The following is a 23,739-nucleotide window of genomic DNA, read 5'->3' on the forward strand; positions in this document are numbered from 1 at the left end:
TTTCTCCTCTGTCATGAGCTGAACCTGGCGAGCAGTTAATTTTAATTATAAAAATTTTAAAATATATATTTTAAATTTAAATCCTGGGCAGTAACTTAGGTGCCTGAGTTCTTAAACATTTCAGATGTGTTTTCTTTTATAACATTAATATTGCAGAGTAAACTGTTCATCTGGTAAACAATTCACTTCACTCTGTATCATTTATAGTAATCTATCTTCCCAGGTTTCTCTGAAACTGTTCTTTTCATCATTTTTTATCACAGCGTCCCATAGTTCAAAGTGTTCTAAGACATCCATGTATGACAATTTGAATTTGTTTAATCATTTCCCAACTATTCAGCACTTCCTTATTTCTGTTTTTTTTTGCACCCCCCCCCCAAAAAAAAGGTTCTATAAATAATTTTTGTTCAGTTAGGATTTTCTGTTCATTCTTTGATCATTTTTAGGGTATGTATGCCAGTGGAATAGTGGGGTCAAAAAAAGCATGTACTATTTATTAACTTTATGGACACAGCTTCAAATTGATTTCCAGGATTGCAGGATGCCCTCACATCTCCATAAATACTTATATTGTATATTTAATGTTCCTTTTTTTCCCTTCAAAATTTACATTTGTCATTTTTTCTTTTCTTTACTTTTTTTCATCTTTTCAATCTATGTGAAGTAGAACCACAGAATTGCTATAATTTGCATTTTTCTAATTTATAACTTTTTATTTGGCTCTAGATAGAGTAGCTTTCTTCTTTTCTATCTGTCTGTCTATAATTGATCTTATGATCTTATTCAAAGACAAAAACTTCAATGCAATCCAATAAGCATTTCCTAAGCTCCTATATTGTGCTAGGTCCTCTGTGAGTTTTATGGAAACATATTTAAAAAGCAAAAGGAAATGGTCTCTGTCCTGAAGCTTACATTCTCCTGTAGGGAAATGTATGTACAGAGAAGTAAATGGCAAAGACTATACAAAGTAAATATATACCATTGGAGGGAAGGTAAATGAGTGCTAATATGACATGGAAGTGACATTAGACTTCAACTTTCTTTGGGATCAGGGGTTTCAAAGAGAGGAGATAAGGTAAATCTATGTAGTTAAGAGCATCTAGAGTCATGGCCAGTGTCCTGCATTGACTCAAAATTCTTGGATCCAAATCTTCCTCCAAACAGCATTGCTGTTTGATTCTAGGAAGGCCTTTCAATCTCACTGTCTTCAATTAAACAATGAGGGAGTTGCATAGGATGGTCACTAAGGTTCTTTTTACTTTCAAAATCTTACACTCCTGAGATTTGTCCCTAAGAGTGTCCTAGAGACTGGTATATCCTGCCCAAATATATACCTATTCTTTTGTTAAATATAGATGGTAATTCACATCAAAAAATATAATATATAATATACCTACTTCATAGAATTTGTTAATTCATGGATTGGTAACAAGCATTCATGCTTCATTGTTGGGGACCATACAAAAAACAAAGCCTAGCTTTTCCCCTTCCTCTTTATCCATAGTAAAATATGAGAGTTAGAGCTGGAACAGACCTCAGAGTTTTCAGACTTGAGCTCTACTCATTTTATAGATGAGGCAAATGGTGCAGAGAGCCTTGGTAAATCTCTTCAGATCATATAAATAGTGTCAGAAGAAGATTTTGAACCTAAGTCCTCAGACTATTGAGTCAGCATTTTCATCTTCCTCGCTAATACTGTTCCTATCTCCCCGGTAGGGGGGGAATATATATATCAGTGATTTTCCTTTCCAGGAAAGTTTCCTTTGAGGTTGATGTCTTCTTGGATCATAATATTTTTAGGCAATATTTTATCTCCTCAACTTTTGAAGGAATGTAGGGAGCCTCAGCCAAGTAAGAAGCATCTAAGTCTCCAGAGAAAGTTAACTCCTGGGTGAAGATGGCTGTAGCCCTGAAATGGGCCTTTCCTAGGGCTTTGAGGGAACTATAACTTGCTGCTCCTGAATCTATTACAATAATTATAATTTATCTCCTAGTGAATGGTATTGTGCTGATTAAACACTGGAGAAATAAGTCAATTAGTTAATTAGCATATATTATAAAGTATATTCAGAGTAGTCTGGGAATACAGAGACAAATAAGCTGTCATAAGGGATATATATTCTACTGAAGAGAAGCATAGAAGGTCCATTTTGCCTCATCTGAGTCTTGCTGGTAGAGGCTTTATGTCCATTAATGTCCACTCTGTTGTTGCATTTTGGAAAATATACCATTTTATGTACATAATCGGACACATAATTAGATAGCTGCAGCCTATTAAAGCTTGTGTGGACATGCAGTTTTTAAATCACTGGAATTAGCTAATAATTTTAATTTGAAATATAGATATCTAGATGATTAAAACTAGCACCTAATTATTTTATGTTTCTCATTAAAAGAACTGCTGATATACACATTTAGTATGTATCTCAATCATTTCACATTCATAATCAGATAAGTGATTGTTTAAATTAGGTTTAATTGGTTCTTATCAGAGCTGCAAGAAGTAGATTTGCCAGAGAATCTAAACGAATGACTCAGGAAATCTTCAATACCACCAGTTCCAGATCACAGAGATCTTGTACCCTTAACCCCTGGCTTAAGGGATTCCAGGATTTGTTTCATGGAAGCCTTGATTTATAAGAAAATCTTTTCAGGGATTTTGGAAAACAGCCACAAAGAACTTAGAACTTGCATAGTATCTTGTATCTTTTAAGAAGCATGGTTCAAAAGTTTCATTAGTTGATTCACTTCAATTCAATTCAGTTCAATATTGCCCAAGTCCCTGAACATGGTGAATCTTTTGCCATAAGATTTGGGAATTTAAAAAAATGGAAACAAAATCAATCCACATCTTAAGGGAGAATACATGGAACATGGGGTGGTAAACAAAGAATATATTGTACTCAAGTATTTATGAGTAATATAATATGTATTTGTAAATTTGTAAATAGTAATTATTAAGTAATATAACTATACTACAAAAGAACACAAGCAAATTTCAGGAATTTGGAAGTGTTAATACCCAGACAAAAACAGAAAGGACTCACCAACAAATGTCAGCTGAGTTGTGTCTTGAAGGGAGCGAGGGATTCCAAAATGATGGAAAAAGAACTGGATTCAATTATCCCCAAATGGCTGCCATCTCTCACCCAAGTCAGCTGCTTTACAAGTAATTAGAGTGTGTGTATAAGAGGAAAGGGGTAACTCCAAAAGGATTTATTCAACTTACACCATCTTTCACCTAGTCAAAAACTCTGAGTTAGCAGCATGCTTTTGCATTCAAAGCTGGTGCCCACAGTCTTAATGAAACAAGCGGTCTTAAAATATCTCCTTGGACCAGAGACATCTAACAACCTCTCGAATCCATCACAAATTGAACTGAATTCAAAAACTTTTATTAGCCACCAATTATGTACAAGTACACAATGATAGAAAGTCACGAATCCAGAGCAAATGTAACTTAACCCTATTTAATAATCATGTATTAAGCATCAACCAAGTACAAGAATATAAAGCTAAAAATTGTAACAAATCCAGAGCAAATTCAACTCAGTCCAATTCAATAAGTATTCATTATCCACCAACTATACAAGTATATATGACACAAAGAAACAAATCCATAGCATGTTTAACTCAATAGAAGTGACTAAGTATTTATTAGCTCCTTTTTGTATTGAAAATTTGAAGAGAAGCAAAAAGAACAGTCTTTGCTGGTAAGGATACAGTATTTGCATAGTTAGATTAAAATAATAGTTAATATTAAGTAAACTAATTAGGTAATAATAGATAAAATAATATCTGGAATATTGGAGAATTTGGAATGGAGAATTAGTCTTAATAATTAGGCAAATTGGACAAGGCTTCTTGAGAAAATAGCACTGGAGATAAGCTGTCACATAGCTCCGTTAACTGGGCCAGTCTAGTCTTTCTGGAGTTTTGTCTCCTTGGCACTTTACAGAAGGCCTAGCCCAAAGGAGGCACTTAATAAATGCTCATTGAAATGGCTAGACTTAGACAGGAAAGGAATGATTTGGAATCTCCCCTGGCTGCAGCCAGGGCTTCGGTATCTCCACCCCCACCAATGACAACCACAGCCATATGGTTCCAGAAGAACAAAGGAGCCCATTTGCCCCTTGTTACCAAACAGCCCCACTCCAGATCTCTTAAATATGACCCTACAGATGTGAAACATGAAGGCATTAATAGATGCTGAACCACCCAGGGCCCGCCAGCCCCAGCATATGCCAGCCAGCTCCAAGGGAATGCTAATTCATTCTTTCTGCTTTCAGGTCCGCATCTTTACATATCTGATAGGAAGAGAAGCTGCATTTGCTGACAACCTCAAATGGATGGCCTGTGCCAACAAAGGTCTGTTTGCCCTCTGTAACTGGGATGTATGGGTAAGGGGATGTTATACCAAATGAATGGGAAAACTTTCAGCATCCTAGAACAAATGGAGATGCACTTGGAAAAACAAAACACTACAATTAAATGGGCTTTAGAATGAACTTCCTAAAAAAAAATTTCCTTGTAAATATATACACATACACACACCCCCATATATGTATGTCTATGCATGTATATATATATATATATATATATATAATACGTCTATTGAAATTATGAGTAAACATGATTTTTGCCATACATTATAACTATTTAACTTGGGGAGGGCGGGCATCTCAATCGTCACTTTAGATAAATTCTTCACTCTTGGGAGCTTTTAATCCAGGATCTAGTTATGACATCTATTAGCTCCTTTTCCTCTTTAAGCCACATATTCTTCACCTGCAATTAGAGGGGGAAAGAGTGGAAGAAGACAAAAGTTTTATACAATTCTCCAACTTTGTGATTCTATCCCCAATTATGTTTTATCCACTTGCTGGCTTGCCTCCCTCTCAAACAACAGAAATGCCATCTGGGTCTAAATAATGAACTTGGCCTTGATTCAAAGTTTGAGGTAGGTCATGAAGAGAGGAGAGAGGATTGGGGCTCAATTTTGCATGAGCTTAATGGCCATCTAGCCACAAAGTCATTGTAAGACAGCGGTCCAAAGGAAAGTTGGAATACTATCTCCCTGTTTGAGGGATGCTTTTTCCCTTTTTTCCCCTTTTATCTTTGGTCTTGAAAAAAGCAACTAGAAATTTTCCTTGCAATATTTTGTTGTTATTTGTGCCACATCCAATTAGGATACCTTCCATCATCCAGTATCCACTTAGTCATGGGTTATTGTTTTTACCACTATGTCCAGCTGATGGAAATTACTGAAATTGAAATCTTGTCTTAATCAACTAATATTACACCATAATTGAGTTTAAGTCATTGTTTACAAGAATCTTTGAAGAAGACTTTTGAAGATGATTTAACCAACAAAGTCCTTTTTAGGGACTGACTTAAAAATGGAGCACTTTGGATTTATAAGGCTTGAACACAACTCTTTGACAATCCCAAGAGACAAGGGAGTGAAGCTGCTGGACTGGACCATCTGAGCAAGATGGCCTCCATGTGCTTCCCATACTATACATATCCACCAGCGTCCATCAGAGTTTGAGAGTTGAAGAGACCTTAGGGCTCATCTAGTCCAGTTATTTAATTTTATAGATGAGGAAATTGAGGAGCAGAATAAGGAAATTTTGCTCTTTATAGTAGTTCTTGATACATCCAACAGCATTAGTTATTGCTATTTTTGACATCATTCTGTACAGTAATTTAGATTTTGCAAATCACTTTATAAAAAATCATCTCATTTGAATCTTGCCACCATTTCTCAATCTCACTTTCCTTCTCTATAGAAAAAGAGTGTGTTGGACTATATGAATTAATCTTCAAAGTCCCCTGCAACTTTAAATTCACTATTTCATGAATACCCCTATAAGCTAAAGACCAGTTAGTTATTTGTTGTCCTTTGTTCTCAAAAAGGACCAAGCTAAATCCTGAAGGTAGCACTGTGTCCATTTCATAGATAATATAACCAAGGTGTTTAATGACTTGCCAACATCATGTAAGAAGCAGAATATGAGGGAGTTTTATTTCATTCTTGCGCCTCCTACTGAATGAGTTCCCCTTTTCACCTTCCATGAGTAGTCTCTTTCTGATCTGCTTCTGCCTACCTCCCCAGCACCAGTCAGCTTTCTTTGGCCCTCTTCTCAGTTATAAGGCCTCTTCTTCAATTCCAGACATGGTCTAAGAACGGGGCTCACCCCAGATTCTTTGCTTTCAAAACCCACCTTTTCTCTACTACCCTTCTTCCTCCTCCTCATTGGTTTCCTTCATTCCCCTGATGTTTCTTCTTGGGAATAGAAACCCATTGTTTATCTCAGCCCAGTCACAAAGTTACCATCAAAATATGAGGCTGTTATTCTCAATGCACAAATAAAGATGGGGCTAGCAGTGGCGCCAGTGATGGGGCATTTGATATCTTACTTCCTGTATCAGTAAACCAAGATCCACCATTGACCATTAATTCAATGACTGTTTACAGTCTCAGATTGTTCAAATTTGGAAGGGAGAGAAGCATTTTTTCTTTTCAAGTAGAAGGAGAGCCAATGCTCTGCTTTATGCACATTCAGCTGTGACTTGGCCAAATTCTTGTACTGAATAGAGCATGGTAGCCCAGGAAATCACACATGGCCCAGCAGGGACAATACAGAGCCTGACTGAACAACTAGGACAAAGTCAAAGTCTTTTATGGCACAAAAGTTAAGGGAGTTTGCATATCACTGAGGTCGGTGATCCCCAAATCAATTTTCCTTGCAGAGATTTTTTCCCATTGGGAATCTCAAAACCAGCAGGAGAGTTTCCAAAGAACTCAGCTGACTAGCCCATGGCTAGCAGAACTCTTGGCATGGGAAAGGATCTCCTGGGAAACATATACCACCTTGTAAGAGTTCTTCAAATTCTCAGATCCAATGGCAAAACCATGAGAGCCCGGAGCCACATTTTTTCTTTCACATTGTTTGCATAAATAGGGCATATCTGAAGGGAGCTTGGCTTTAATGAGGCAAAACAGCAAACCATTTAAAAAACATTAAAGCATTCCCAACAACGACTCCCCAGTAGAACTGTTTATGCAATCCACTGCTCTCATTTTCCACTGTTGGGTAGGCAAGTGCATGTGACCAACCTAATGCTGGGAGATCAGCTCAGATATTGGGAGGTAGGGTGGGGAGACGGAAAATTCCCTGTTGTGCTGGATGCTACATGTGAAAATAGGCAACAAATACTTCTCCAGTTCCAGATACTTTCAATGGAAAATTTGTCAGTTGCGAATAAATAAATAAAAGGATTTTACAAAAGACCATTATTAAAAGCTAGTTCAATTTTTCCTTAATTGATAAAAGTGACTATTTCTCTGCTTCTTTTTATATATTTAAAGCTGGAAGATATCTTAGAGATCATACAGTTCAACTGTTATCATTATACAGATGAGGAGACTGAATCACAGGGAAGTTTAATCATTCCCTTGGATCATACAGTTAGAAAGAGTCTGAACAGAATATGAACTCTTTCTGACTCTATATCCAGCTGTCATTCTATGATTCTATCTAGTTAATCTCTTCCTTTCTTGAAAGAGATTGGTAACTTTCAGTGTTCTATAAATGAACTTCCTCAGGACCCTGGGTGAAATAACCTCTCTTTATATCAAAACATTATATTTGGCATTTCTAAGTTCTTCATCTTGCCCTGTGGAGTTATCTATTGGCTTCCTGATTAATAGATGGGGGGAAGACAACCATTAGGAACCCACCAGACATCAAACTGGATTATTATATCAGATTTAGAATTGAAAACAATAGGAACCATCTATTCCAATTCTCTCATTTTAGAGATCATGAAACTGAGACCCAGGTCTCAGGACATTAGTCCTTTTATAAGAATCTTAAATCTAGAGTTGAAAAGGATCTTGGAGATTCCTTAGTCCAATTACCCCTGATTTTAGAGTTAAAGAAATTGAGGCACAGGAAAGATAAGATCTATGATCTATATTTAAGGATACAAAACTATTAAATACCTTAGGTGGTAGATGAACCCAGGTTCTCTTGCCTCCATGCTCAATTCTTTGGCCATGATGATTCCTCCTCTTTTGGAATATTAAAATGAATCAGTTCTTCTGGAACTCCATCTTAGGTCCTCCTAGAGGATGGATTTGAATAAATGGGACTTCACCAGATGATTTGATTGCTTAGAACTCTTGAAGAGTATGACAATCATCAATGAACTTCTTCCTCCCCTCTCTACCCAATGCAAAAGTTAAAAAAAATGAACAGTTTGCCAATAACTTTATTAATTTCATAAATTCATCACTTATTAGAGCTTAAGGTAGTGTGCAAAAATGGAAAGAATTCTGATTCCGAGTCCTGGATTCAGGACTCACTAGCTCTGCTACTTACTATCCATGTGACCTGAACTAAGTTTCCTCTTTACATCTAATTAGCCTCAGCTCCAGACTGAGGAACTCTGAGGTCCCTTCCAGTTTTAAGGCCATAACCCTGAGGAAGGAACCATAGAGACATCAATTCAATCTGTTTACCATTTGTCCCAGAGAGTTGCCTAATGTCCCTAGCACCCCGTTGTCCTGGCTGATAATTGAAGGAACACTGGATTGGGATTCAGAAAAAGCTCAGTTTGAATCCTATTAAGTCATTTGTGAACTGTAGGGTCCTGGATAAGTCTCTCTGTGCCTTATCTACAAAATGGGGGAAATAATATCTGGCTAATCACAGGGCTGTTTTAAAGAGCAAATGAGAAAATGCAATATATTTTTCAAACCTTCAAAGAGTATATAAATGCTAGCTCTTATTATTAATGGACTGAATTGCCTTGTAGTTAATATCCTTTTGTCATTGTGTTCATTTAAAAAGAAAAAAAGGTTAAATACATAACAAAATACCAGGAAAATAGGGATTTGCATCTAAATGTGATGTTTGGGGTGAAACTCCATTAAAGGACTTGGCCCAGTGTCACTGGCCCTGTTCCAAGCCTCTGCAATTCTCTTAAGCAGAGCTCCTCCTGAATGCAGGCAGGCCTTGTGCCATGGGGGAATAAAAAAGCCAAGCTAGCTCCTTCTTGTTGCCAGGCTGTTATTTACTCTCAAAATCCATGCAAAGATTTAGCCCCATGGGTCTGTGCAAAGGCTGAAATGGGACTATAGATCATGGAGAGAACTTTGTCAACACAACATTTATTAAGAGTCCACTATAATACAGAAAGTGTTATGCTAGGGGTGTGTGTGTGTGTGTGTGTGTGTGTACTATGATTTAGCAAGATGATTTCACCTGCTCTTCAAGAGCTTCCATTGTAGTGTGGGGATAGGTCAATTCCACTTAGACATAAATCACATAGAAGAATCCTGCCTAAGAAAGGCTTTAGTTAAGTTAAGCAGTAAAATTTAGTGGGAGGCAATGTCTAGAGCAATGTAAATGAAAATAACAAGAAAAAATTAAAACAAAACAAGAAATAATAAGCGCTGAAATTCTAATGACCAAGTTTGTCCATTAAGAAAGCATTCAATCTTCTCTGTGAAAGTGGGGTGGGGGTTTGGGGTTGTGGAACGCTACATATACCGACAGACGTGGTCAATGTATTGATTATTTATATTGAACTAAATTTTTCTCTTCTTTCTTTTACAACTTTTTGTTTTAAGAAATGAGGGTGTGTGTGTTGGCGGGTAAGAGATTAACACAAAAGTGAGGTAATGTTCAAGCATATCAACCAAAAGGAAAAGTAGATAATATAACACCCTCAGGTGGTATTATGGATTGGGAATCTGGAAAAGGAGGAGGAGCCTTGAGTTAAGTTTTAAAGACTGTGTAGGAATTGAAAATGGTTAAGGGGAAAAAAGAAGGTCATGTCAGACATAGGGAGTCCAACAATGTTGGAAGGACACACAATGTTTCTAGGGATCAGAACCCTGTTTGGTTGGAGGGTGGTGCTGTAGAAGGGAGATAGATTCATAAAGCAAGCACGATGAAGGCAGCAGAGCAGGTGGGCTTACCTCAGTAGGAAGCCCTTAAAGGATAACTTTCTTAAATCTCTGTATCAGAATGATTATTCCTATGGTGCTAAAATGAATGAATTGGAGACAGTAAAAGAGCAAAGGTGCAGAGACTTGGCTGGAAGCTTTACCAGAGACCTAGGAAAAGGGTAATGAGAATCTGGCAGTTGGAGGGAAGAGACAGAGAGCACAGAGGAGATGGATGTGAAAGTAATGGCAAGAGGCATGGTCAACCTAAGATCTGGAACTGTGGAGCGAAAAAAAGGAAAGACATATGAGATAGGTGCATAGAACAGAATTGGGATGGATTTGACTAAACTGAATGACCCCTGTGACATTCATGGGAGACTGGGTAAATAGCATTGCCACAGTGAGAAAAAAAATCGAATCAGAAAGATGAGCAGCTTTAGGATGAAAAAGACAATGAGCTCACTTTGAGAATATCTAGCTCTTATTGCTTGTAGAAAATGAGACACACTGAGAGTAAAAGACAGACAGACAGAGAGAGAGAGAGGAAAGGAGGGAGGAAGAGAGAAAGAGAGAGAAACAGACAGACAGACAGACAGTGAGAGACAGACAGAGAGACAGAGAGATAGAGAGACAGAGACAGAGACAGACATTCAGAGAGTGTATGTGTCTTCTGAAGAGTTGGGAGAAATGACCTGGAACTTAATAGAGAAAGTAAACCTATAGATAAAGATCTGAAAGTCATTTGCATGGAGATGGTATGTAATGTCCTGGTCAGCCTTCTGGAGGTCTTTGGACCAGCCTTCGTTTCAGCTGAGTAATCACCACGAGAATAACCAGAGATAAAGTCCAAAAGTCTCCTTCTCAGTCTGTCTCCTTGCCTGGGGCTCAGCTAGCTTTCTGGAGGCCCTTCAGACAGGCCTTGGTCTCAGTGAGGGAAGTAGGAGGACAGGCTAGCCACATGAGGCTGATGAAGGTGGAATGTCTCTCTGAGTACCAGAACTTGAGCTCCAGCCTGTAGTCCTCTGTCTTCTCCGAGTCTGTTGGATCCCTCCTCTAGGTCTGACTCTGACCTCTTAAATACTTTATTACAATTAAATCATCATACTGAGGAGTATAAACCAATCATTCTATCACTAGGGAACCATTATTTATTGTAAGAATAAATCAATCACACTGAACTAGAGAACTATTAGTCACCATGCTAAACTAGATAACCAGTGTCTTATCAGTTCCACTGAGTTAACACCTTGTTGTAATAATCCTTGTTTCAAGTACATTTCTCCAGAGTTCTGGCCCATTACAATGGGAGATGAAGAGAAGAAGAAATCATGCTGCAAAAATTATACAAAGACCAGACAAGAGACCCATCAACCCATAGGTATTCCTTGAAAAATACCTATACTGGAGACTCTCCCAGGGAAGAATTCTGGGAAGATAGAGGAATATTTCAGAAAATCTCAAGCTCCCCAGATTTCCCCCACAAACAGAACAAATGTTCACCTCAGGGTGCATATAGATCACTGAAAAACAAATATGACTTGGGGCAGATCAGGGTTCCTGAACAACCCAAAAAGACCTAAAGAAGGATCCCAGTTTAGAGATTAAATAGTGATGAAGTGCAAATACCTTTAGGCTAGCTCTATAGAAATAGCCTGTGGTAACTCTGAATATGGCTGGGTTGGGTTGAGCCAAAGGAACTTTCACTTCCCAGACAATTGGGGTTGTCAGGGTTTTGAGTCCTTAGGGAAGCTTGGCTGATTAGGAACACCAGGCTTAGTTGAACTGTAGGAATGGGTGAGAAAAAGCCAGTGCACTAAGAGAGTGCAGAAACAGCAGGGCAGGGATACTGCTGGCTTCTGGCACTTGCAGGAGGGGGATGGTGTCAATTTGGGATTCCAGGTCAGAAGGGAAAGCTGAAATGAAGCTAGAGGCACCATTGCCTCCAGGCCAGGATTAGAGATGCTTGCACTAATAGTTCTCATTACAAAAAGAACAGGCAAAGAAGAAAGAACCCAACCATGAAAGCTTATGATAGAAAAGGAAAGACTGCAATTTATCTTCAGACTAAATACAGTGAAGTTTTGTTTTTTTTTTAAGAGCCTTTTATACCCCAAAGAGTAATGTTAAATGGCTACCTGCACAGAAAGGGATTATAAAAGAACTCAAAAAAATTTTTCAAAAATGAAATGAGAAAATGCGAACTGGGAAAAAAACAAATAAAAAAGAAAGAAAAAAAAGTTAACCATTTAGAAACAGAAAAAATTAAAGAAGAAAAGAGTACTTTGAAAATTAAAATTGGGCAAGGAGAAGCCAGTGAAGCTATAAGAGACCAAGCAATAACCAAACAAAATATAAAGAATAAAACATAGAAGAGAAAGTGTAACATAAGGGAAACAACAGATTTGAATAATCGATGAGGAAGAAAAATATATAAGAATAATTGGACTACCTGAAAGCTCTGACCAAAAAGAAGAACCTTGACACAAAAAAGGGGAGGGGAGGAAATAGAATAAGATGAGATATGGAAGTGTATAGATTTATGGTAATAAGACAAGGTCTGTAGATTAATGGGAAAAGAATAAAGAAGGAGGGAAAGAGTGATATAGGATAAAGTACAGAAGATATTTAGATTAAAGGGAGTGGGATAAGGTGTGCAGACTAATGGGAATAGAATAAAGTGGGAGGAAAAATTTAGGGGGAGAAGACTAGGGAGGGATCCATGAGTAGGGGTTAGTTAAGTATTAGCAAGTGAAGTTAAGGAGGAGAATTAAAGTAGAAGAGTTAGCAGGGATAGGAAATAGGGGATAAACACAAATATCATAACAAGGATCAGGAATACAATTTATTAAAAAAAAAAAAAGTAGGGCTAGTAATCATTGAGCTCAAAGTCAAACAAAGATTCAATCATGAGAAAAATCTGTATTATATGTCAGCCATATTAATATTGTTTTAGATATATGTTTACTTATATGTAAATGTATATGTATATATATATATTGTGTATATATGTATATGTAAATATATATATTTGAGTGTGAATATGTATATATGTATGTATTATTCATGTATTATAAATATATCCAAAGTTAACTGTAATCTGCTTAAAGGAAGTGAGGGGAGATATAAGGGGGGGAAGAGAATAAAGTAAAAATTGCACAGCAGAGAACAAAAGAATAATCTATAAAGAAGTAAAGCAGAAATGGACAGTCATGAATATATAATCTCTACTGTTATATACACTTTCTTGAAATGGAAATTTATTGTTACATATTTTCAATTCTCCCTGATATTCTGCTGGGCCCATGACAATGTTTTTGTTGTTTTGTTTTCCTTTTCTGTCTTTATTTTTCTTTGTTTTTCTTATTTTGCATTTAGTTTTAAATAAATAAAAAAGAAATAAAAATACACTAATGGGATTAAAAAGAAGATAAAGCAGAAAAATAGAGAAGATATGATCAAAGAGACAGGAGGAAACAGAGGAAACATAAAATCCTCTATAAATGCAAGAATGATAGTTCATAGATTTGGAGCTGGAGGGAAACTTAAGAGGCCATCAAGTTCAACCCCATTCTTTTTACAACAGAATAAATTGAGACACAAAGAAGTTTTAAAAAAAAGTTGTCCAGAAGTCACATAGGTAGGATATATTTAAGGTTGATCTTCCTGACTCCAAGATGGGTATTCATTTATACTGGCTTCCAGGGACAGCTAACATTATTCAGATGAAGATGAATCTAGTAAGTTCTAGTCAGGGTATCCTTCAAGGATAATGGCATTCCATTTTTTTTTTTCTTTTTAGAGCTGAGGAAATTCAGTGATAGATTGCATTACCTTTTCAGTCATCACTTTATTTCCAAAGTAAGCATACTTTGGAGATCTATATTTATCAAGCTTAATTTCTTTGCTGCTCTGTACAAGGGTATGGCATCTGGAGAATGAGATCTGTTGGGAGCCCTCAAAAGCAGAGTTAAAAGCTGATGAAAGAACCTCATGAGACAACCTTTCTTCCTGGCAACCTCCTGCTATAAGTCCCCACTCTGGGTAGCCTCAGTTCGTGTGGTTCAACACCATGCCAAAGTTACTAAGATTTCTTGACTAAATCATTGATGTTTAATTATTTCAAACATGTCCTAGTGTTCATGATCCCATTTGGGGTTTTCTTGGCAAAAATCTTAGTGATTTGCCATTTCCTTCTCCAACACATTTTACAAATAAGGAACCTGAGGAAACAAAGGAAGTGAATTGTCACTGATAGTAGGTGTGTGAGGCCAGATTTGAACTTCAAAAGATGAATTTCCTAGATGCTTGACCCAGCACTTTGTGCACTGATACCATCTAACAGCTCCTCTTTCCTAGAGAAGGAAACCCAAATGAAAAACAATGGTGCCCTATCTGAGTTAAAATTTAATCTCTTGACTTAAGTATAATGGAAATTGCTCTAATAGAAGAAATAATGATCAATCAAATGATCTATAAACAAGCACTTATTAAACACCTACTGTGAGTCAAGCACTGGAGGATACAAAGAAATGCAAAAACAGTTGATTCTATCAAGAAACCCATGTTCTTTTTTTTTCCCATTCCCATCCCATATAGAATGACTTTTAGTAAAATATATTTTATTATTTTTAATTAAAATATTATTTTATTTTATCAAAAGTTATTCTTTTGCAACCAATACACAACTTGGAAAAAAAGAACCTGAGTAAAAATCTCCATAAAGTTGGTGGGGCCATTGGTTCTGGATAGAGCTTATGTTCTACTGGAAGAGACAGTGTGCAAAAAATATTGAACATCCGGGGTAGAGGAGATAGAAAGCAACTTGACACTGAGAATCAGAAGGTAGAGTATCTAAACTAGGGCAAGTCCTTCCTTTCACTGGGTCTCAATTTTTGCAATTTGTGAAATGGGAGAGAACTAGGTGGTCTCTAATCCTTTTTTGGGGGGACTAATATTCTAACACTTTCTAAGTATTTGAGTGTAATGGAAATGTATCATATCCCCCATCTTTTCTGCTCACATGGATCTTAAGTCTTCTACACTGGAGTCTCTTTGTCCATTTTCCATTTTTACAGTTTTTAACTGAATTATAGAAGGCATGGCTACTTCCAAGAAGGAACCCATTCCAGATTTGGGAGTATCATGGGGATGGGGAAGGAACAGTGTATGGAACTCGTAGTAGAAAAGTCTGAGCTTGACTTTACTAGCTGGGTTATCATGGATAAATCACCTAACTAATATCTTTTAGCCACACTCTCCTTATATGTAAAATGAGAGCTATTTCCCATCATCTGTAACCTTACTCCCAATCCCAAATCTGTGTTCCCCGATCGTTTGTAGGTACTGGACTAGACAAGCATTAAAATCCTCTCCAGCTATAATGTCTGATCCCATGATCACTGTGACAGAATACAGCAGTGGCTGCTCCTTCAAGCCTGGTTTTCAATGTCACTTCATGGGACACCAATGCAAACATATCTTTGAAAAATATCTCAATATTAATGAATATTAAGGCAAGGAGGGAAGTATCAGAAACTTGAGAAGGAGCCCGCCCATCCTTCCTCCATCAGGTTTCTCCTATTCATCAGTTGTGAACTCTAGGTCAAAGAGAGGATATTGCTGAGAAAGAAGGAAAATAAATTAACATGATGGAGAAAAGTGGGCAGGCCAGTTATAATAGGTGGCTAATTTCAGTATTAATTACCCCTTCATAATTACAGAGTGATTGTGAGCTTTATTTCAGCATGAGGTATGGCATGTAAAAGCACATTTAAAAGGAGACTAAACATTCAAGAACCATAATTTTTTTAAAGCATTTAAAATAATTTCAGCTCAGAGAATTAAAAGAGAGAAAGACTAAGAGGAGAGTGTAATTGCTTACAACCCTTGACTCCAACCCTTGGTGACTTCCTATTATCAATCAAACAGCACATTTGTTCATTCAAACTCACATGACAACCTTACAACAAGGCACTTTCCGGAAGGTCAAGGATCTTAATACCCTGGGGTTAGGTGATTAAATGTGTTTGTTTGGTGAAGGTTTGCTGTATGCTGCTTTGGAGTCATATCTTAGCTAAAATAAATGAAATATTCATGTACCTTTGGCCTGGTGTTCATTCCAGTAGGGAATGAGCTTTGGGCGCTTGTCAAGAACTCTAGGGAATAATAAAAACCTTGCTGCCCTTTAATCCCTAAGCTCCTGGAGGGACAAGGGGATTGGGGGGTTTCAAGCATCTTATCCACCTAGGTCAACAATTTGTTGGTAGTGTGGGTATTTAGTCATTTTCAGTCATGTCTACCTCTTCCTAACGTCATTTAACATTTTCTTGGCAGTACTTTGCCATTTCCTTTTTCAGCTCATTTTACCATGAAGAATTGAAGGCAAATAGGATTATGTAATAAGTTCAAGATCACACAGCTAATCATTTTTTGAGATTAGATTTGAACTCAAGATGAGTCTTCTTGATTCTAAGCCTGTCATTCTATCCACTGAAATACCACCTAGCTTCCAAGGCAGTAATGGTTTGGGTCAACTTCTCCCAAAAGAACCTTTCCTCTGATTCTACCCCCATCTTATACGGTCTTTTTGTTTGTACATAGTTATTTGCATGTTGTCTTCCTCAATTATTTTTAACTCCATGAGAACAGGGACTATTTGCTTGGCTTGACTGGGACTTTCTTTGCATCCTAACTCTAATGGACTCTTCGCTATCTAAATATGGTATATGGAGAGAAGCTAAGATGGACCCTATTGTTTCAGTTTCATCCCAATACATTAAATATCTTTTGTGCACTGGGCACAGAAGGCAGAGAGATGAGAGATGAAAGTAGACTGCTGCCTATCCCAGGAAGAGAAGTGGTATGAAGAAAGAACCTTGTTTTTGGAGAGACAGAGAGAGTTCAGATTTGTGATTTCATTGCCATATGGAAAATGTGATTTGAAAAGTCTCCTGCCATGCAGATTTGCATTATATAGTCTTAGAGAAGTTAAGAGTTGAGAAGTTAAATGAATTGCCCAAGTTTACACAGCCAGTTTGTGTCAAATACTGGGCTTGAACACAGTTCTTTCTGACTATGGGGTCAAATCTTTTTCTACTATGTCCTACTGTCACTAGTAATGTGGTATGATGTGATATGGAGCATGATGAACAAAGAATAAACATCTCAGATAAAAGACCATAATAGGTAAAGGACCTGACATTGGAGTCAAAAGACTTGGGTTAATGGTTGACTTCTGACGAATTTTGTATCTCCCGTCAAGTAAGTTGTTTCCAGTTTGCCCATTTCCTTCCTCCATGCCTCCATATATGCATCGATCCATCTGTTCATTCAATGATTATTTTCTGAGTTTCTGAGACTGCTCCAGATGAAGAGATCTCAAAGTTGAAGAAGGCAGGGTCACTGGCCGATCTTCCAATGACCACTTGCCTTTAGAAATAGAGAGATCAGTCATTTCTTTGAGGGTAACCATCATGTGAGCAGTGCTCTTTAATGGCAGAGCTTTTATTCTGTTTTGGTTTCCCAATTGTACATATGTTGCTGGTAACTGACCTCCAGTGACCCTCTGGGGAGAATGTGGCAGCTGAAGGAGTCTGCTCAGTGTGATGTCAAGGCAGTGCCAGATGCTCATTTCTAGCTCCTTATTCGGTTATGCAAACCCACCAGGATGGGCAAATCTGTCCTTTCAGGGCATCCAGGGTAGGAGGGGCCATGAGCAAGTGCTAATACATTTTAATTATTACTCTACAGAGCTATCATTACAAAACCAGAAACCACAAAACCCATATTTGGTGTGGGATTGGCACACCAAATTCAAACCAGCTGAACTTTGTTTAAAAATGCCATAGGTCCATGACCCTTTGGTTGGCACACTTCTTCCATTCCATCTCTTCCTTCCCTTTTGGATTGGAGGAGGGTAGAAGCTTGGGATACTCAGAGTCCTTTTGTTTAAGCCTTTGGGAGATGCCGTGAAGGACAGGGAGTTGGGATCCAGAGTCAAACCCTACGCTCAAAGGAGGGAGAGCTGTAAGAACTTTTGATCAGAGAGGGAGAGAAAGCTAATAGAAGGAAAAGAAGAGGGTTACAATAGAGGGAAAAGAAGAGGGATGCAAATGGTGGGGAGAAAGAAAGAGAGGGAGAGAAGGGAAGGAAAGGAAAGGAGAGAATGAATGGGGTAGGGGAAAAAGAGACAATGAGAGAAGAGAAAAATTGGGAATTCTATTGGACAGAAATGCCCTACACATTTTCCCAAAAGACATGCAAGAAGTATTGAATTTTCTTGGTTCAAATGGAAATTCTTCGAATCACTCTTTAAAATCTCAAAAAATAAAAAATAATCTTTTCAAAATAATCTCTTTTATCGTTCTAATTTACCCCTTTATTATGAAATTCATTCAATTTGAGTCAGACAGACAAAGGAGGCTTATTCTCTTCCTTGCAGGCTCCACCCTCTCTCTAAATTCTGCTTCTTTGGTCTTTCCTTCAGGTTTTTTCACTCAGATCTCCACCTTGGCTGACGTCCAGGAGAACGTCATGGAGTATCTTCATGTGTTGAGCCGGCCAAAGGTCATTGACCAGGAGCACGACGTGGTCTGGACAGAGGCGTATATCGACAGCACTGTAAGTGTGTGTGATCACGTGTCATGTATACTATCATTCTGTGTTTTGGAAATGGACCTGAGTGGTCAGCCCTCAAGGAGCTGCCATTCGACCTTTGGAAGGACCATCTGACTCCTTTAGCACATTATCCTAAAAATGGTCCAGACATAGGTGACAAAATGAATTAATAGATTCATGCTATCTAAAGGAGTTGATTGTTAATTGTTGGTAAGGACCACTGACATTAAAGCTGATACCTGGAATGTTTGGACATCCTTGATTGGCCTGATTAACACCATTAAGAAGATTCTCTTTCTAATCTTGGGCTCATTTCCTTTTCTTTCCCTTGGTGTTTACACAAGCTAGCAGCATCTTGACTTGCACCTACTTGGACACAAAGACAACTGCTTCCATTTAGAGCGAGGTCTGCTTTGGGTGAAAACTTTTTCTTGTGACCTTGATTCACCACTTCAGAATAGGACCAGTCCTTGGCTACATGGTTGAGTGGGAGAAAGACATTGACCCAGATGCTCATCCTTTGGAATGGTGTTATTGACCAAGTCCTGGAATAGTGAGCAGACTCCAACCAAATCCTTCATAGAGAGTTCAAAGACCACATCAGCTTTGAAGGATGGATTTGTCATTATTTCAATAATGGAACAATGTGAAAGTATTGTGTGGATGATCGGATCCATGGTCATTGATGCTGAAGAAAACCAAATATTCATCTTGAGGTATTGCTGATGATCATATTAAGGCTTTTTTGTCTCTTGGAAGCTAGCTGGGCAATTTTGTGCAAGTCACACCACTTCTCTCTGCTTCGATTTCTTTTTTTTCTTTTCTCTTTCTTTCTTTTTTTTCTTTTTTTCTTTTTTCTTTTTTTTTTTTTTTTTTTTTTTGCTGAGGCAAGTGGGGTTAAGTGACTTGCCCAGGGTCACACAGCTAGGAAGTGTTAAGTGTCTGAGGCCAGATTTGAACTCAGGTCTTCCTGACTTCAAATCCATTGTGCCACCTAGCTGCCTTTCTGCCTCAATTTCTTAATCTGTAAATCCAGAAGATCAGATTAGATGATCTTTGTTACCCCTTTCAGCTTGAAATCTATGATCCTGAGATACTAAAGGTTAACAATGAACCTCAGTTCCTTCTGTGATCCTGCTGCCCTAAGGAATCATTTACCTGTCCTTACTTTGTGGTGACAAAAAAAAGACACCTTTAGGAATCACTAGGGGAATAAAAAATATTTGAGGCCCTGGGATCAAAGTCTGGGTTTCCTGCTTCTGGAAAATTTGTGCTTTTTTCACCCTAAGAAGGACACAGGACCAATGATTTCAGTTCATAGGACCATGGATCTTGAGCTAGAAGGAACTTTGGTTAGGGTTTAATCTGTTCCTTTCATATTATAGCTGAGGAAACTGAGTCAGAGAGAGAGAAAGTAGAATGTTTAAGGTCAGAAAGATTATAAATAACAGAGCCAGGTCTGAGGGCAGGTTGTTATCCTCCAAAGCCAGTGTTCTTTCCATTGTACCAAACTGCCTTCTGCTCTTTGCTTGAAGACCTCTAATAAGAAGAAGCATATCATCTATTCATTTTTTCAATAAGTCAATGAATCAATAAGCATGTATTCAACATTGTGTGCCAAATATTGTGTTCATCACTAAGGATATAAAGAAAGCATTTATTAATTATGATATTAAGTATAAATACCGCAAGCCGGACAAAAAAGAGAAAGAACAAAACAAATAAGCCCCGTTTCATGTTCCCTCTAGGTTTCCTCAAGTCCTCAGTCCTCAAATAGCCTGATTTGAGGGCCCTTTGCTGTTCTGTTCCTCCTTCTCCTCCTCTACATGATATTCTTCTGTGTGTTTTACTCAGGCATTTTCTTGGGGTCATGATACCCTCCACCAATATCCATCCAGCTCCTATGTGACTGAGGAGGACTTCACTAGTTATGGGGGCTAAAATGCATCACTTTTAACCCATTTTTGATGAGCCTCTCGACATTTAACCAGGTTGGTCCTCAGACCGAAGGTATTCAATCGACACTAGCCCCGTGCTCAAAATTTCTCTGATACTGCACCACATTGATGGGCCAAAGAGGAAAGAAAAGCAGATTTGATAATTAGGAATCCTTGGTAAATACTGGCTTTTATGGTAGAAGAATCATTAATCAAGTTGGAAAGCCTTAAACAATTTTAAATCATGTCAAAAGAATGACTTCCTGTAATGGTGAGCTCAGGAAACTACGTCTTCCAAATTGTTTCTGTATTTGAAAATCCTTTCCTCAGAGGAAAAAAAAAAGACAAAGATGAGTATGTATGTGAGTATGTATGCCCAAATAATTGTTCCAGCCATGTGTTTTGACTATGAAAATGTCTAACAAAAGTGTAAGTGATTTCCCTGGACTGATGTATTTATATTGGTTTTATTGGTTATCAGAGCCTAAGGCTATTAAATTCCACATTGAGTTCAGCTGTCACAAAAGTGGTTGTCTGGGGATGTGTCCTTGTTTTCCCAGGTTTTCATTTTTATTTTATAATCCCAACTGGGTATGAGTGATCCCAGAGTATGTTTTTTCTCACACGATCCAACATGATGTCTTTACATCACACAAGAGTCAATGTCAGCGCTAAAGACATTTCCCTCAAACGTTAAGTATGAAATACTTCAAAACCAAAATATTGATTTGTGACAGTTTTTTCATCAGTTTTTTTTTCCTCTCTTGCTGAAAAAATTCCTCCTCCTTCTCATTTCTTCCTCCAATATTCTTCCTTGTTCTGAAAAGGAAGCTTTCAATCTAGGACCCACAGATCTCTATGCAATAGAAATTCATGGATGTGTAGGTGAAAATAAATTTCTCCCCACTAATCTCTAACTGAACTTGGCATTTCCTTCAAATAAGATTAAAAAAAACTTGCATTATTCTGAAAAAAAATACATGGATACGGGTATCTCCATCTCCCCATGCCTATATTCACTTTATTTATCCCCCTTATAGAATTGAGGAAACCAAGTGTGAGAAAACTTAGATCTCTTAACCCAAGGTCATTCAACAATAATAAGTATCTGAGGCAAGATCTAAACTCAATTCTTGACTTTAAATTCATCACTTTATCAGCCTTACAACCTACCACATACCATTTATGAATTCTGTCTATATTGTAATGGGCCAGAACTCTGAAGATCCCCTGAATGGGCCTTGATTTTAGCAGAATAATCACCACAAGAATAGTCAGGAATAAAGTCCAAAGTCTTTATTATTTCCTTCACAGTCTGTCTCCTTTGCCTGGGGCCGGGCTAGCTTTCTGGGGAATCTTCAGATGGGCCTTGATCTTCTTAGTGGAGGAATACAGGAGGCAGGAAAGCCACCAGGAAGGCTGGTCAAGTCTTCTATGTCTCTGGCTGAGTTTGTCCCCAGTTTATATAGTCTATTAAATTACATCATTAGAGTATACTGAGTATAAACCAATCATTATATCATTAAGGAATCATTATTTGTTGTAAGATTAAATCAATCACTGAACTAGAGAACTATTAACCACCAGGCTAAACTAGCTAACCATTGTCTTATCAATTCCACTGAGTTAACACCTTTCTCCAGAGTTCTGGCCCATTACACAATAGAATTCAAACCCAATGGTGTTCCATGGCTGAAAGTCAGTATCTTCAAGTCATTTGGAGCCATGTGCCAAGAGAATACTTTCAGGGTTCTCTGAGGGTCCTTTTGTCTCACAGTGATAAAAATAGGGACAGTCACTCTCAGTGGAGTGACTCGAGAATTTGTCCATATCCTTGATTATTTAATAGTTTTGTCAAGGTTGTCAGCAGGAAAATTGAGGGCATGCTTATGTAATGTATAGATTACAGTCCTGAGGCACGGTTCTAAAAAAGTCTTGACAGGTTAGTGAAATGGGCCGAATAAAATGAAGTCTTTGAGATGGGTTAAAATAAAGCAATCTCTCAAATACAATATGGGGGATGAATCATGGCTAGACAACCGTCTATCCCCTACCTAGATTGGGGGACAGTCACTTTGAGTCAATAACAGTGTGACAGCTGAGAATACAATTGCAATCCTAAACTACATTGAAGGATGGAGTAGTTACCAGGTAACCGAAGTATTAGTTACTCAGTACAGGTCATACCAAATAGAACACGTTGTCCTCAGTTATAGTCTTACATTTATACTTATAGAGACTCCATTACAAGAAGGACTTTGGTGAACTGGCAAGTCTCTACAGAAGAGTTATCAGGATGAGGGGCACTTTTCAGTCATGGCATATGAGATCAAACATTGAATGAATTGAGAATGTTTAGCCCGAAGGAGAGAAATCTTGGGGGAGAAATCAGGATAGACATTTTCAAGCAGTTAAAGATATGTCATGTGTAACATTGAATAATTCACTTTCTTTGTCCCCAGAGGAGAGAATTAGGAGCTGTAGAAAGTACCATGAGACACATTCAGGGTTGATGTCACGAAAAGCTTCCTGACAATCAGAGAAATTGCAAAGTAGATTGGATTGCCTTGGGCAGGAGTGTATTCCACTTAATAAGATTACAAATTCGCAAAGTTACAAATTTAAAGATGGAAATCAACTAACTAGTCATTGACTTCAACCCCTTGGTTGAACTGAGGAAGCTGGAGCTAAGAGCAGTTAAATGCTTTGTCCAGGGTCATATAGATAGCAATTGTCTACACCTAGATTTGAACTTAAAATCAAATATCCCCCCTAATATATCACCTAGTGACCCTTGGAGGCCTTCAGGAAATAATTGAATGACCCACTTGCTGGATCTGTTGTGGAGATTTTCTTGGAAATAAAGGATTGGACGCAATGGCCACTGAGCTTCTTCCTAACAATGAAATGCTCTTTTCCTGAACATTATATTTCTGAATCTGTTTTGACTTCTGTACCTAAATACACTAGTAATCCAAAAAAACTTTAAATACCTTAAGAAGTATACAGACTGTTAAAGGTAAACAACAATTTTGATAATGGCCATGTTTAGGATCCCTTCACCATCAAGATTTGGGCAAAGGGTTAGGGTTATTTCATTATTATTGTTATTTATTGTTATTGTTATTAAGGGCTTTGAGCCCTTATGATTTGAATAACTTCTAATTGTAGAGGATAAAATCATTAAATAGGCACTTATTAAATCTTTACTACTATATAATG

At 37.7% G+C, this 23,739-nt stretch overlaps 1 protein-coding gene across 5 annotated transcripts in view; it reads left to right on the forward strand.

The window, feature by feature from the left end:
• Positions 1 to 23,739, forward strand: part of CACNA2D3 (calcium voltage-gated channel auxiliary subunit alpha2delta 3) — a 1,010,949-nt gene that overhangs the window by 646,044 nt on the left and 341,166 nt on the right. For all 5 annotated transcript variants that reach the window (XM_031952127.1, XM_031952119.1, XM_031952106.1 and 2 more), the window contains 2 exons: positions 4,290 to 4,368; positions 18,450 to 18,583. In XM_031952127.1, coding sequence (XP_031807987.1) covers positions 4,290 to 4,368; positions 18,450 to 18,583 — 213 coding nt within the window. The remainder of the gene's footprint in view (positions 1 to 4,289; positions 4,369 to 18,449; positions 18,584 to 23,739) is intronic.

This window comes from Sarcophilus harrisii, chromosome 1 (assembly GCF_902635505.1).
Source record: "Sarcophilus harrisii chromosome 1, mSarHar1.11, whole genome shotgun sequence".
Lineage (NCBI taxonomy): Eukaryota > Metazoa > Chordata > Mammalia > Dasyuromorphia > Dasyuridae > Sarcophilus > Sarcophilus harrisii.